Consider the following 13,142-nt stretch of genomic DNA (forward strand, 5'->3'; position numbering starts at 1 on the left):
AATGTGACCACTTCTGATTCAATTCTCTTTGCCTTCCTCTGCTCCATAACGCCTGAACAGGAAGAGGGCCCCTCTCCTTTTCTCTTCATACTAAATTTTTGAATATTTTCACATGGGTTGACAGACTAAATGCTCAAAAGCATCTTTGAAAAGTCATCCTGCTATTGCTTATAGAATATTTGTTTCATATAAATAATTATATCTTTAATGCAGGCCAAAACTGAGAACAAATGAAGCATAATTAAAGAGACATGAATTTTTTTAATTGGCAAAATTAAGAAGCCTCAAGTATTCAATTTCTCCTTTTGATGTTCTTCCAAATTCTTAGTTATTTAGTGACTCTAGGCTCTTTTTTGTGACTCTCTCAATAAAATTTAATATTTTATGATTATTTAAATAAATCTATAAATATGGTTCTTTCCATATATCTTGATGAGGCAAAAGAGGATTTTCATTTCACGTTGAAATGTGAAAGCATTACTTGGAGATTAATAGACTTTTAAGTACCCAATTTTACAGTAATGGTACAATGTTCAGCATGTTCTTCAATTTCAAATGGCATCTGACAGAAAGCAGATATAATTATCTCAAAGAGTGTAGCTCTAAAAAAACAGCAATTGGCATTCTACAAAGATGTTAAACTGTGAAAAAGCAATCTGGTTCTTCCCACAGAATGCCAAAGCTCGTGAGAAAAAGAACACTGGTTTTCTTTACCTTAGAGATAAACCTGCATGGAAACACAAAATCTAACAATGCCAAATGAATTCATTCTCACAGGAATCACACACCACCCTGAGCTGCAGGATCCATTATTTGTGCTCTTCCTCATCATCTACATCATCTCAGTGGCAGGCATCTTGGGCCTGGTCATCCTCACCAAGATGGACTCCAGACTACAAACACCCATGCACTTCTTTCTCAGACACCTGGCTTTTACTGATCTCGGTTATTCAACAACGGTGGGACCCAAAATGTTGGTAAATTTTTTTGTAGATCAAAATACAATCTCCTATTACTTTCATGCTATACAACTAGCTGTCTTCCTTATGTTCATTATTATTGAACATTTTGTTCTGTCGGCAACTTCCTGTGACAGATATGTGGCCATCTGTAACCCTTTGCTCTACCCAGTTATCATGTCACAGAGGGTTTGTCAGGTGCTGGTGGCAATCCCCTATCTCTAGAGCACATTTATTTCTCTTCTAGTTACTGTAAAGATTTTTAATTTATCCGTCTGTGGCTACAATGTCGTTCATCATTTCTACTGTGACTGTTTCCCTTTGTTATCTTTGCTCTGCTCAAATACACATGAAACTGAAATGATTATTCTGATTTTAGCCAGTTTTAATTTGATTTCATCCCTTCTGATAGTTCTTGTTTCTTACCTGTTCATTCTTGTAGCCATTCTCAGGATGAACTCTGCTGAGGGTAGGCACAAGTCTTTTTCTACCTGTGGATCCCACCTCACTGTGGTCATAGTATTTTATGGGGCTTTGATATTTATGTATGTTCAGACCAAATCCAGTCATTCCTTTGACACTGATAGAGTGGCTTCCATATTTTACACCCTTATTATACCCATGTTGAATCCTTTGAGCTATAGCTTGAGGAATAAAGGTGTAAAATATGCACTACAAAGGATGTGGAGAAGACAATGCAATCTTTGTTCTTAAAGTTTGTGTACCATATGACTTCCATAAATTAGGTTATGGGACTTCAAGTTTGCTCTAAGTGCCTCCAAAAGAAACAGGAGGCACAAATGTGTTCAACATACGTGTTCAAATCTATATTTGTAGATTGTTTTCTCTATGTCAGGCACTTCTAGTTTCTGTAAATAGAATAATGTACAAGATAGTAAAAATGTTTACCTTCTTTGAGGAAGAAAGACGGATTACATACATAAAATAAGTAGATGTTACAGTAGAGCAGGCTGTGTTAGATGAATATAGACAAAAAAATGCCCTCAAGGATGCTGGTGTTTTTCTCATCTATTATAATAAAATTATACCATCTGTGTGTATGTGTGCATGCCTGTGTGTCCGTATGTGTGTAAGTCTTTTGTGTTCCTTCTGCTTTAGCCTTCATACTCTTCCCTAGTATGTTTTAGAATTACACTTAATATTGGTTGTTTCTGTGATATCTGATGATTTGAAGTACTCAGTCATGTTAGTTTGCTCAAATACCCTTATTCTAAACATTGGGATCCCTCTTTTTCCTCATCAATGTCTTTACTTCTATATATGAGTCTGTTAGCTGAACTTACTTTGGAATTCAGAAATTTATAGGTGCTAAGTGATGTCTGAGTTTGTCTCAGTCCATTTTGTGGATATCAGAGGATATTCAAATTAAGATAAATTTTGGAGGCCACTCAGAAGCTCCCAGGTTTGTACTTTTCCCTCCAAGTGATTATCTTGCTTAATACTGGCTATTTGGTTCAGAAGACTGTAACATTTACTTATCTTTTTGAAAAAAAGTACTTGTCCATGTTTAAAAGTTATGTTGCAGTTGTTTTGGGTAAGAAGATTACTCTATGATGAATTAATTGTGTTGTCTCTCTTTCCTTGGGTTGATGTTTCCCAATTTTTATCAATATTGATTATGCACTGTATTTTAATTCACTTTCATTGTTTAACTATAGCTCCAACTCACTCTCCACATTTTCCCATGGGATCATTTTTATTTTTTATTTCCTTTTTCTTACTTTTATTTTTCTTAATATTTCTAGGATTTTATTGAAACTATAAGTCTGCAATATTTACTTTGTTCACCATCATGCAATAAAATTCTCTGTTTTACCAATGAACATTTAATAAATATAACTTATTAGAATAAAATTTAAGAAGTACATGACACAAAGCAATCAAGATGTCCTTCAGTAGGTGTATGGGTAAATAAACTATGGTACATCCAGACAATGGCATGTTATTTAGCACTAAAAGTAAATGAGCTATTAAACCATGAAATGATAAAGTAGAACCTTAAATGTGTGTTGATCAGTGAGAGAAACCAATGAGAAATAGCTACATACTGCATGATTCCAACTCTATGACATTCTGGAAAGGTAGAACTATGGAGACTAAAAAGATCAGTGGTTGCCAGGAGTTAGGACAGAGGAAGGGATGAATGGAAGGAGCACAGAGGATTTTTAAGGCAGTGAAAATATTTTGTATGAAACTATAATTGTGGATACAGGTCATTATATATTTGTTCAAACCCATAGAATATACAACACCAAGGGTGAACCCTAATGTAAACTATGGAGCTTTGGTGAAAATGATAGTATCAATGTAGGTTCATCAATTACGGCAAATGTACCCCTCTGGTGGGGGATGTGGATAATGGCATGGGGGAAGCTATGCCTGTGTGGGGCAGAGAGTATACGAAAAATCTCTGTACTTTCTTCTCAATTTTGCTGTGAAGCTAAACTTCTCTAACAAGTCTAAAAATACAAAAAAAAGGTGCAGGACATGGTGTCATGTGAGGATGAATATTACCAAAGTGTTGATGCAGTTAAAAATTATCTTTGCAATAGTCATAAAGACTGCCGGGTAATAATCTCTCACACTTTGGAGTACTGTATGACACGCATTCCTCATGTCTTGATGAATTTAATCATCACCACAGCTCTGTGAGACAGGTTCTATTAAAACTTCCATGTTTTGCTCTATCAGATGGTGATGCAGAGAGGGTAAGTAAATTCCCAGAGTCCACAAAGGTGCCAAGTGTTAGGACCCGGTTTGAAAGCCAGGTGGTCCAGTTCATGCTTGAGGATTCACGCTCTTAACAAGTACCCTATATTGTCTCCTAATGTCATTTCTATGCTTTGCTGATGTCACCCCAGAGACGACAGAGAGCAGAACTTCACTTTAGCAGATGTCAGACTAGAAGAGGAGAAGCAGCAGGGAGATTAAAAAAGAAAATGAAAGCCATGTCTGGTACAGAAAGTAAATTCAAGAAAGATATAACTAGTCAATTAAAAATAAATAAATTGACTCAGAAATATAAATTAATCAGACCATTTTGGGTCAGTTATTTGCTTAAATAAAAAGCCATAACAAAGTGAATGTAAGAAAGAGTCTGAGTAGATCCACAATAAATTGGAGGATGGGCAAGAGTCAGCATTAGGTTGTCAGGAACATGCTGAAAAAGAAATAGACAAGAAAGTTCTCATTTTAAGAAACGATTCCTGTTCTAATAAGTTCAGTTGCTCTTGAGAAATGAAGATTGAGGAGAAGCAGAATCCCAAAAAAGCCAAATGTCTGTTGCTAATGATTTGTAGGAGGAATTCTACCAGGGACAACATAAGAGATACATGTTCTTTCCCAAAAAAGAGAGATCTGTGTGAGGAATATTCATTCTCCACCACCTTCTGCTTCTCAGAAGGAGAAGCTTTTGTTTGAAGAAACTTTTCATGTGAGCTTCAGCCATTTGGGAAATTAATTTAAGGACAAGAGAATATATTGACTCCATTATTGTTGAGCTACTAAACCCATGAAAGCCATGAGCCCCAACATGTGATCACTTTCTTTTTTAATTGTCCTCTTCCTTGAGCCAATATTTGTTGAGTGACTCCATACATGCATGAGAAAAGCATTCCTATATGATACAATGGGGAAAGGCAGACTGCCACACGCAGTTGTGAAAGTTAGGCATCATATTATTTTAGGATGCGTCATGCATAGGGATTAAGATGTGCAAAACACCTCCCAAAAGATGTACAATATGTGAAATATCGCCCTGATTCATGTGAACATCCAAAAGGCCACCCACCACAATGATTAGACAGATAAAAGGAACAATATACAACTCATGAATATCTATCAACTTCAAGAAAAGAAACTTCACTAGTCAACCTACACAGTTTGTCATTGAAAGAGACCCTGAAAATATGAGAGAAAGAGAATACTAATTAAAAAGTTTAAGTATAAAAGTTACATGTTATTATCTTTAGAATAAGAAATAATCTGTGATTCACTAAATGTTTAATGACCCACAATAATCATAATATTCCCAAGTGCCAAATTGCAACCGCATAGGGTTTATTAATTGGAGAGAGGTACCCCTGGGAAAGGAGCGGTGTACAGGAAATGACAAATTGCTACCACATATATCTTGGGATTCCCTGGAGACAGACTAACCACTGGAGAGCTGAATGGGGATGCCAGGGGAGAGAGGTCTCAGAAGTCACGTAACAGGAGGAGCTATATTCTAATTTCTACTATATGTGCATAGCACGCCCTGGAACTGTGAGGGGCATGCCCTTCCGAAAGGCATGTGGTATTTCTCTCATTGCCTACTGTGTCATATTTGAGCAGAAGTTTACATTGTATTTACAGTTAATCTTACTTTTATTAACTCCTTGATGATAAGGAATAAAATATTTTCTATGATATTCTTTAAATCCCAACAAACTTGCATGACATAATACATGAAATATAGTAAAATATATGATCAGATGCATCTGTCCATTTATACAATTCATAGCTCAATATACTGGTTTATAACTCAGTAGAAATCAGTCAACCATAGAGTAGACAAAGTAAAATTTCAGTATTTATTGTCATAGAATATGTTGACATTTTTAAAACTTAACCTCTTCATGGGGTTATTCCATGGTTATCACAGTCAACATCAATTCTATAAAAATTATGGATGTATTTTCAAAAAGATCCGTTTAGAAATAGAACAATATAAAGATCTCTTTCAAGATTTTATTTTTTACAAAGTCATTAAATGTACACATATTCTGTCTAGCCATAAAGAATTTAATACCTATTGAATAAACATGGTGTCTGACTCTTGCAGGGTGGATTGCACATAGATTAACCTCTTGATTCTAGATCTAGTAATAGTCATGTAAATTGATTTTTTTTCCTATTGCTAATTTTATTTTTATAGCAGTTTTATTGAGATATAATTCACAGACCATACATTTCACCCATTATAAGTGTACAATTCAGTGATTGTAGTATATTCATAAAGTTGTGCAGATAACACCACAATAATGGGGCTGAAATCAGGGGTCACTAGACCTCTGCTGTGGGGTTATTCATGCAATGTCTGTACTGTATAGTTCCTTAAAATTAAGTAAATTTGATGCTGACATCACTCCCCTACAACTACTAAAAGTATAATATGGGAATGTTATGAACAAACTTTTGCCCATGAATTTGAGCCCATAGATGAAGTGGGAAAATTCCTTGAAAGACTCAAACTACAAAACACGCTAATTTGTTACAGAGAAACTGAAGGGCTATTCACCTATTAAAAGGATCGAATTGATAATAGAAAAACTTCCAAAGGAAACTAGTGGTCAATAGGGTATCACTGAAAAAATTCTACTAACATTTAATGAAAAAAAAATCCACATTTTTCTTCTAATAAGTAGGAGAGAAGAAATCACTTCCCAGCTAATTTTTTGAGGTCAGCATTATCCAGACATCCAAACGAGACAAAGACATCACAAGAAAAGAATATTATAAATCACTAACTCTCATGATTATAGACATAAAAATCTTCAATAAAATATTAGCAAATTTAATCACATATATATATTTATTCTGTTGATATAGTATTGCATTATCAATATTCGAATGTTGAATTAGGCTTACATTACTATAGGAAATGTTAAGAAAAAAGAAAAATATACGAATTCCTCAACTGATGCAGAAGCAGTATGTGTTAAAATTCAGTATCTATTTATAGGATAAAATAAAAATAAACTCTGTTATCTGGAAAAAGAAAGGAACTTCCTCAAAAAATGATAAAGGATATCTGCTATCAGACTTACAGTTTTACTACAGATAAATGAAAGGAAGAATGTTTTCCCACTAAAATGTGAAAAAGGCAAAGTTGTTTTCTCTCATTACAACTATTACAGGCCATAGTGGAGATCCCATCCTGTACAGTAAGATGAGGGAAATACATAAAAAAGATACGTATATTTGAAAAAATATATAAAATTGTCCCTATTTGTAGATGACTTGATTGTTTATGTAGAAAATGAATCTGCGAAAGTTACTAGAAATAAAAATTAAATATAGCAAAATCACAGTATACAAGGCCAACAAACAGAATTCCATCGTATTTGTGTATACAAGCAATAAGCAATTGGAAGTTTCAATAAATATATAGTTTATTACAATAAAATAAAAAGATTTAGATTTATAAATCCAACGTGAAAATTGACATGTTGAACATGGCAAAACACTGATGAAATAAATCAAAGGTATGTAAATTAAGAACTATATTTTGCTCATGGATTGGAAGACACAATATTGCTAAGATGTGAAACATCTAGCAACTGAATGGGAGAAATCTACAAATTCTAAAATGTAGATGGAAGGGGGAAGAAATTAGAATAGGCCGAAGAATGTGAAAAAGATAACAACAACATTGGACGACTCACACACTACCTTTACTTTTTTCTTGCTATATGTATGTAACACACTTAGAGTAAGACAAAATGGAAACTAATTATTCAAAGTATAATAAAAAATATCAAAGTTAGTCACAGAGAAATAGAAATATGTTACAAGACTTCTAAAGAGATTAGGCAAACTGACATTTTGTTATCTGAGGGTTAAATTTTATATATATGTTGCTATATCTGACATCATCATGTGAGGGTATCAGAGCAAAATGATAGTTTATTGTCAGTATCAAAATCTGAAGTGTTTTTATTCTGGTGTGTATATTGCCATTATGCATTATAATAAGATTATAAATATGATTGTCATTATTATTGTTGGAAATAATTTTATGGCATTAGCTTCTTATCCCTCATGAATGATTATCATATATATTTTAAATCTATCCATATCTATCTCATATACATTCCAAAATCTATTTGTAAAAACAATCATTTTACAATTGTATTTTATACTATAGGAATACCTAAAACTATTTTTTCTTGTTTATATAGAGAGATTGTTGGCAAGTTGAATATGCTTGACCTGTCAATGGTAAACTAGCAACAGCAAAGTTCTTTGAATATTTCTTCAACTGTCTCCTGGGCTTTAAGAATCCCGGATTGCCTCTAATAGTCTTGATAGCAATGGAACTCAAAAATACATAAAAGCGTATTTAATTCAATTTAGTGTTAATGCAAACATGTTTCCCTCGGATTTCTTTTTGTTTGTTAATGGTAAAGGTTGACATTATTAAGTGAAGAAAAACCATAGAATCAGAGAGTGAATACTTAACAGAACTAAGGCAATAAGTAGATGTTAGTTTACGTAGCCTGATTTTAAATGTATTCAATGGAATTTCTGTAAATGAGGTTTCCAGAATGTGAAATATCTTCTTGACAATTTTTTGTTTTAAGTCGTGTATGAAGAGGAAGAAGATGCTTAAAAGGGGAAATAGAATTGGTTTTGAAATTCAAGTACTTAAAAATTACTCTTTAAGTCATCCTACACATGTAACTAAAATTTTAAAATCTGAAGTTTAAATCTTGAGGCTTCTGTTATAATCTCAAAAGTAATCATAGGTACAGCCCCCTAGTTTTTCGGAGATTAAGGCCTAGAGAAAAAGAAACAAATGACCTAACATGTTTTAGGAAAAGCTGAAGTTGAAAGATCTCATTATATTTGTGTGGGGGTCTACCACTAATGATTCTGCACCTAAATTCCGATGTGTGTGGGGGGTTCCCACATTTTTTTCACAGCCAGAACATCACATACTAGTGGTCAGAAATGAGCACTTCTGGCATTAATCAGACAGGTCTTGGCAGCCTGAGAGGTCTCTCACTCTTTTCCTTTTAGCCTCCACCTGCTGTTCTCTTTCTGCTGCAATCCAGGCAGCAGCAGATGGTCAGCCCAATGCTGCTGAGGTCAGTGATAAGAAATTCTCTGACAACAGCCAGGAGTCCCACAATTCAACTCAATTCTGACACTCTCTACCTGGAGATAGCATCAGATTCCACATGTTGAGGGCTCAGTCCCACGATGCTCCCCGCCCCCCCCCCCCACCTTCAGGTGCTAATCACAAGTCCAAAGGTTGTACTTGTGCTTCTGACCTGGTGAGAATAAATTGGAAATTTCCACGACCTCGCTCCTTGGGTTCCATACATTTGCTGGAATGGCTCACAGAACTCAGGAAACCAGGTTACTCACTAGATTGCTGGTTTATTACAAACGATGTCAAATGATATAAATCAACAATCAGATGAAGAGATACATAGAACCAGATACGGAACAAAGAAGCTTCTGTCCTCATTGAGTTTGGGGCCAGCTACAGAGGCACGTGGAAGCAGTCTGGTTCAACAACCTAGAATCTCTCTGAACCCATTCCTTTTGGGTTTTTACAGAGGCTTCATTACACAGGCAAGATTGATGAAACCATTGGCCATTGATGATTCATTCAACCTTTTGCCCCTCTTCCCTCTCTGGAAATCAGGTTGAGGAACTGGAAGTCCCAAACATCGATGCATGGTTGCTTCCTGGGGTAACTAGCCCCATCCTTAGGTGCTTTGCAAAAATTATCTCATTGACATAACAAAAGACACCTCTATGACTCTCATCACTTAGGAAATTCCAAGGGTTGTAGGAGCTCTGTATCAGAAACTAGACAAAGACTAAACATATATTTCTTCTTACGAATTGCAATATCACAACCATTCTTTAGACTAGTTAAACTATAAGTCAATGAAGGCAAATTTCAGCTGTATAATTATATCTATGTTCTTGGAATCTTAAGAATCAATTATTTTTCTCTTTGTAAGTACAATACTTCTATGTCCTTAAATACAAGTATTATTACACAATTATTTTCTTCAAATAACAGAAATTTATAAATGTAACACTGTCTTTTGTATTGATTCAGAGATTCATAACCTAGAATATCAGAAGAACTACGGGACAGGCTATTGTTTTTGTGATGCAGATATATGAATTAAACAGCTTTCCTTTCTGGCTGCCTCCTCATATGACAAATAAGTGTATAGAAAGAACAATCTGTACAAGCCTTAGAAACTTTAACATTTATGGAATTCTTGGAAATAAGAGTCAATTGATAGAATGTTGTAGGATTAACAGGGACTTGTAATTAACAGGGGAAATGTTTCATTTCTATGGCCCTTCTCACAGCAGCCTTTATCTCCTTGTTTCTCAGATTGTAAATCAATGGGTTTAACATGGGAATCACTAGTGTATAGAACACAGAAATCACCTTCTCCTGTTCTACAGAATACAGAGAACTTGGTTTAATGTAATTAAAGCTTAAGGTACCATAGAATATGGTCACAGCAGTCAGGTGAGAGGCACGGGTGGAGAAGGCTTTCTGTCTTCCTGCTGTTGAGCGGATCCTCAGGATAGCCACAGCAATGAATATGTAGGAAATGACTACAATCAAGAAGGTAGTTATGGCAATGACTCCAGAGAAGGTTAAGAGCAACAATTCATTCATGGAGGTGTCAGAACATGACAGCTTTAAGAGGAACAGAGCATCACAGAAGAAGTGGACCCACAAAAGGACAGTCTCCCTAAGCTCATTGTGTGTGTCAACGAGTTAATCATTCCACCTATGAATGACCCAATGAGCAGCCCTACGCACTTCCTCTTAGACATGGCTGCAGTGTAAAGCAAAGGGTTGGCAATGGCCACACAATAGTCATATGCCATCACGGACAGCAAGAAGCCTTCTGTGGTGACGAACACCCCAAAAAACAAATGCTGCACTACGCAAGCAGAGAGTGAGATGGTTCCCCTCACAACCAAGAAGTTGATCAGCATTTTCAGTGCAATAACAGATGAATAGCAGGCGTCTACAAATGAAAGGCAGCTGAGGAAAAAGTACATGGGTGTGTGGAGCTTGTGAGTGACTTGGATTAAGAAGATCATGCCCAGGCCGGCCCCGTGGCTTAGCGGTAAAGTGCAGGAGCTCCACTACTGGAGGCCTGGGTTCAGATACCAGGCGTACACCGACGCGCCACTTGTCTGGCCATGCTGAGGCCGTGTCCCACATACAGCAACTAGAAGGATGTGCAACTATGACATACAGCTATCTACTGGAGCTTTGGGGAAAAAAAAGAGGAGGATTGGCAATAGATGTTAGCTCAGAGCAGGTCTTCCTTAGCAAAAAGTGGAGGATTAGCATGGATGTTAGCTCAGGGCTGATCTTCCTCACAAAAAAAAAAAAAAAAAAGATCATGCCCAGATTCCCCACCAAAGTAATGACATAAGTCACCAGGAATGACACAAAAAACATGACTTTCAGTTCAGCTTGGTCTGTCAGCCCCAAGAGAATAAATTCAGTAACAGCTGTAAAATTCTTTTCAGCCATTTGTTTATTCCTTTTCCAGAAATCTGAGGTGAAAAAGATAAGGAGATTAGAAAGGACACAGGGGAATCTGACATTCATTAAAAGCAAACAGAAATATTTATAGCCTTGGGTACTTGGAGAAATACATGATTTTGCTGAGCATAAGTCTCATTTATAATAGTAGGAGCTTGACTAGATTGCCTCAATTGTTTTCAGCATTAGTTATGATTCTATCCCATAAGAAAACATGTGAAAAAGCGTTTTGACTCTCACAAACTTTAGTGTGTCTCTAAAGTGCCTGCCTCTACAGGAAGGTGATACTGACAAGAAGGACAGTGATGGTGAGTAAAAGGAATTTGCAAAAGTAAATTTAAGCCCTTTTTTGAACTCTTCATTTTGGATATAAAAGAATTAATTACAAGAAGATCTAAAATCAGGTGCACTATTAACTATGTAGGTAATCCACGAAAGCACTCTGATGTAACGAGAGAATTGGCAAGGATAATGAGGCAGTGAGCCTGACCTCCAAAGATGATGCCATGATACTCTGTAAAGTGCATAAATCTCTGGTCTCTTCTGACACGTCCTTATCAGCAGCATGGAAGGAGACCCTCAGCAGAATCACCCAGTGATGAGACTCAGAGCAGAGAAAACTGTCTTGCTTGAAAAAAGCAATTAGAAGAGTTCGTAAATTATCTGAGGTCCTGAATAAATAAATTATATATTTATTTTTGCTATTAATTTGTTGTTATATGAATGCCTATGTAGATGATGTAGGCTATTTAATTATTTGTTTTATACATGCATATAAAAATATAAGTATATGTATTTATACACTCATATACACATATATAGAAAAGATAAAATTTAAAATGGGGATAATCACAATCACTTATTGCTCTGGAATACTTTTTGGTATCCTTCATATGAAGATACATATGTATGACTATTATGATTTTCTAAATCCAGTTTTCATTAGATAGTTTGGTTATTTATCCTTGTTATCCAGTTGTATTATATTTCTATAAGTATTGATATGTCCATAGTAAAACTCTCTCTCCCATATTCTATATTTAGTTAAGAGAGTATAGTTTTAGAAATTAAGAAATATAAACAATGATAAAATTTGGCCTATATATATCAATTCTATCAATTTATTTTAATTAAAATGTTTCAGTTTGCCACAAAAAGAAAGTGGTTAGCAGTAGCCCAACCTGGGACTAAAATATGTTGCTGTCACTTCTTGACTTGTTGACTTTTGGAATCTCTTTATCTTCTTTCAGCCTGTGCATGTTACACCCACATCTCATGATAACTGAAAAGAAAATAGGAGATATTGGAAGCAAAATGCTAAGTTTTGCTATATAGATAGTAAGATAGGTAGGTAGATAAGCAATATATTCATTAATGATTGATACATGAATGTTTTAGGGAGGGTGTAGATGAGTATAAATCATGAAAAAAAGTACTATAGTCAACCGATTACTTTTCCTCTATTTTAAATCTCTGGTTAGTCTTATTTAAAATGATAATTAAATAGAAATGCAGATGGATGGTTTACAACTTTCTTTGATAAATTATTATCCTATAAATTTTCACAAGTTTTTCATAGCTGCTTAGAAACTACCAAAATATTTGCTAAAATTGGAGAATTCTTTTAACAAATAATGTTAAGCCAGAATATTTCAAAACTGAATATAGCATCAGTTCATCACGTCTGAACTGTCCAATACAGTAGCTAGTAACTTCACGTGACTATTTAAATAAAAAGTGAAACTAGAAAAAATTAAATGAAATTAAAATTTTATTTCTTTGAACTAGTCCCAATTCAAGTGCTTCATAGCCGTATGCGACCAACAGCCACATTTTACAGCACAAAT

At 35.1% G+C, this 13,142-nt stretch overlaps 1 protein-coding gene and 1 pseudogene across 1 annotated transcript; one reads left to right on the top strand and one right to left on the bottom strand.

Moving 5' to 3' along the window:
* Positions 1-731: 731 nt before the first annotated feature.
* Positions 732-1,673, top strand: LOC131395650 (olfactory receptor 8K3-like; annotated as a pseudogene).
* Positions 1,674-10,047: 8,374 nt separating this feature from the next.
* On the bottom strand, positions 10,048-11,283 carry LOC131395651 (olfactory receptor 1052-like). Its single transcript, XM_058527503.1, is given in 3 exon segments — positions 10,048-10,463; positions 10,466-10,848; positions 11,159-11,283. Coding segments are annotated over 3 exon segments (924 nt in total).
* Between the last annotated feature and the right edge of the window lie 1,859 nt (positions 11,284-13,142).

This window comes from Diceros bicornis, chromosome 31 (genome assembly GCF_020826845.1).
Source record: "Diceros bicornis minor isolate mBicDic1 chromosome 31, mDicBic1.mat.cur, whole genome shotgun sequence".
NCBI lineage: Eukaryota > Metazoa > Chordata > Mammalia > Perissodactyla > Rhinocerotidae > Diceros > Diceros bicornis.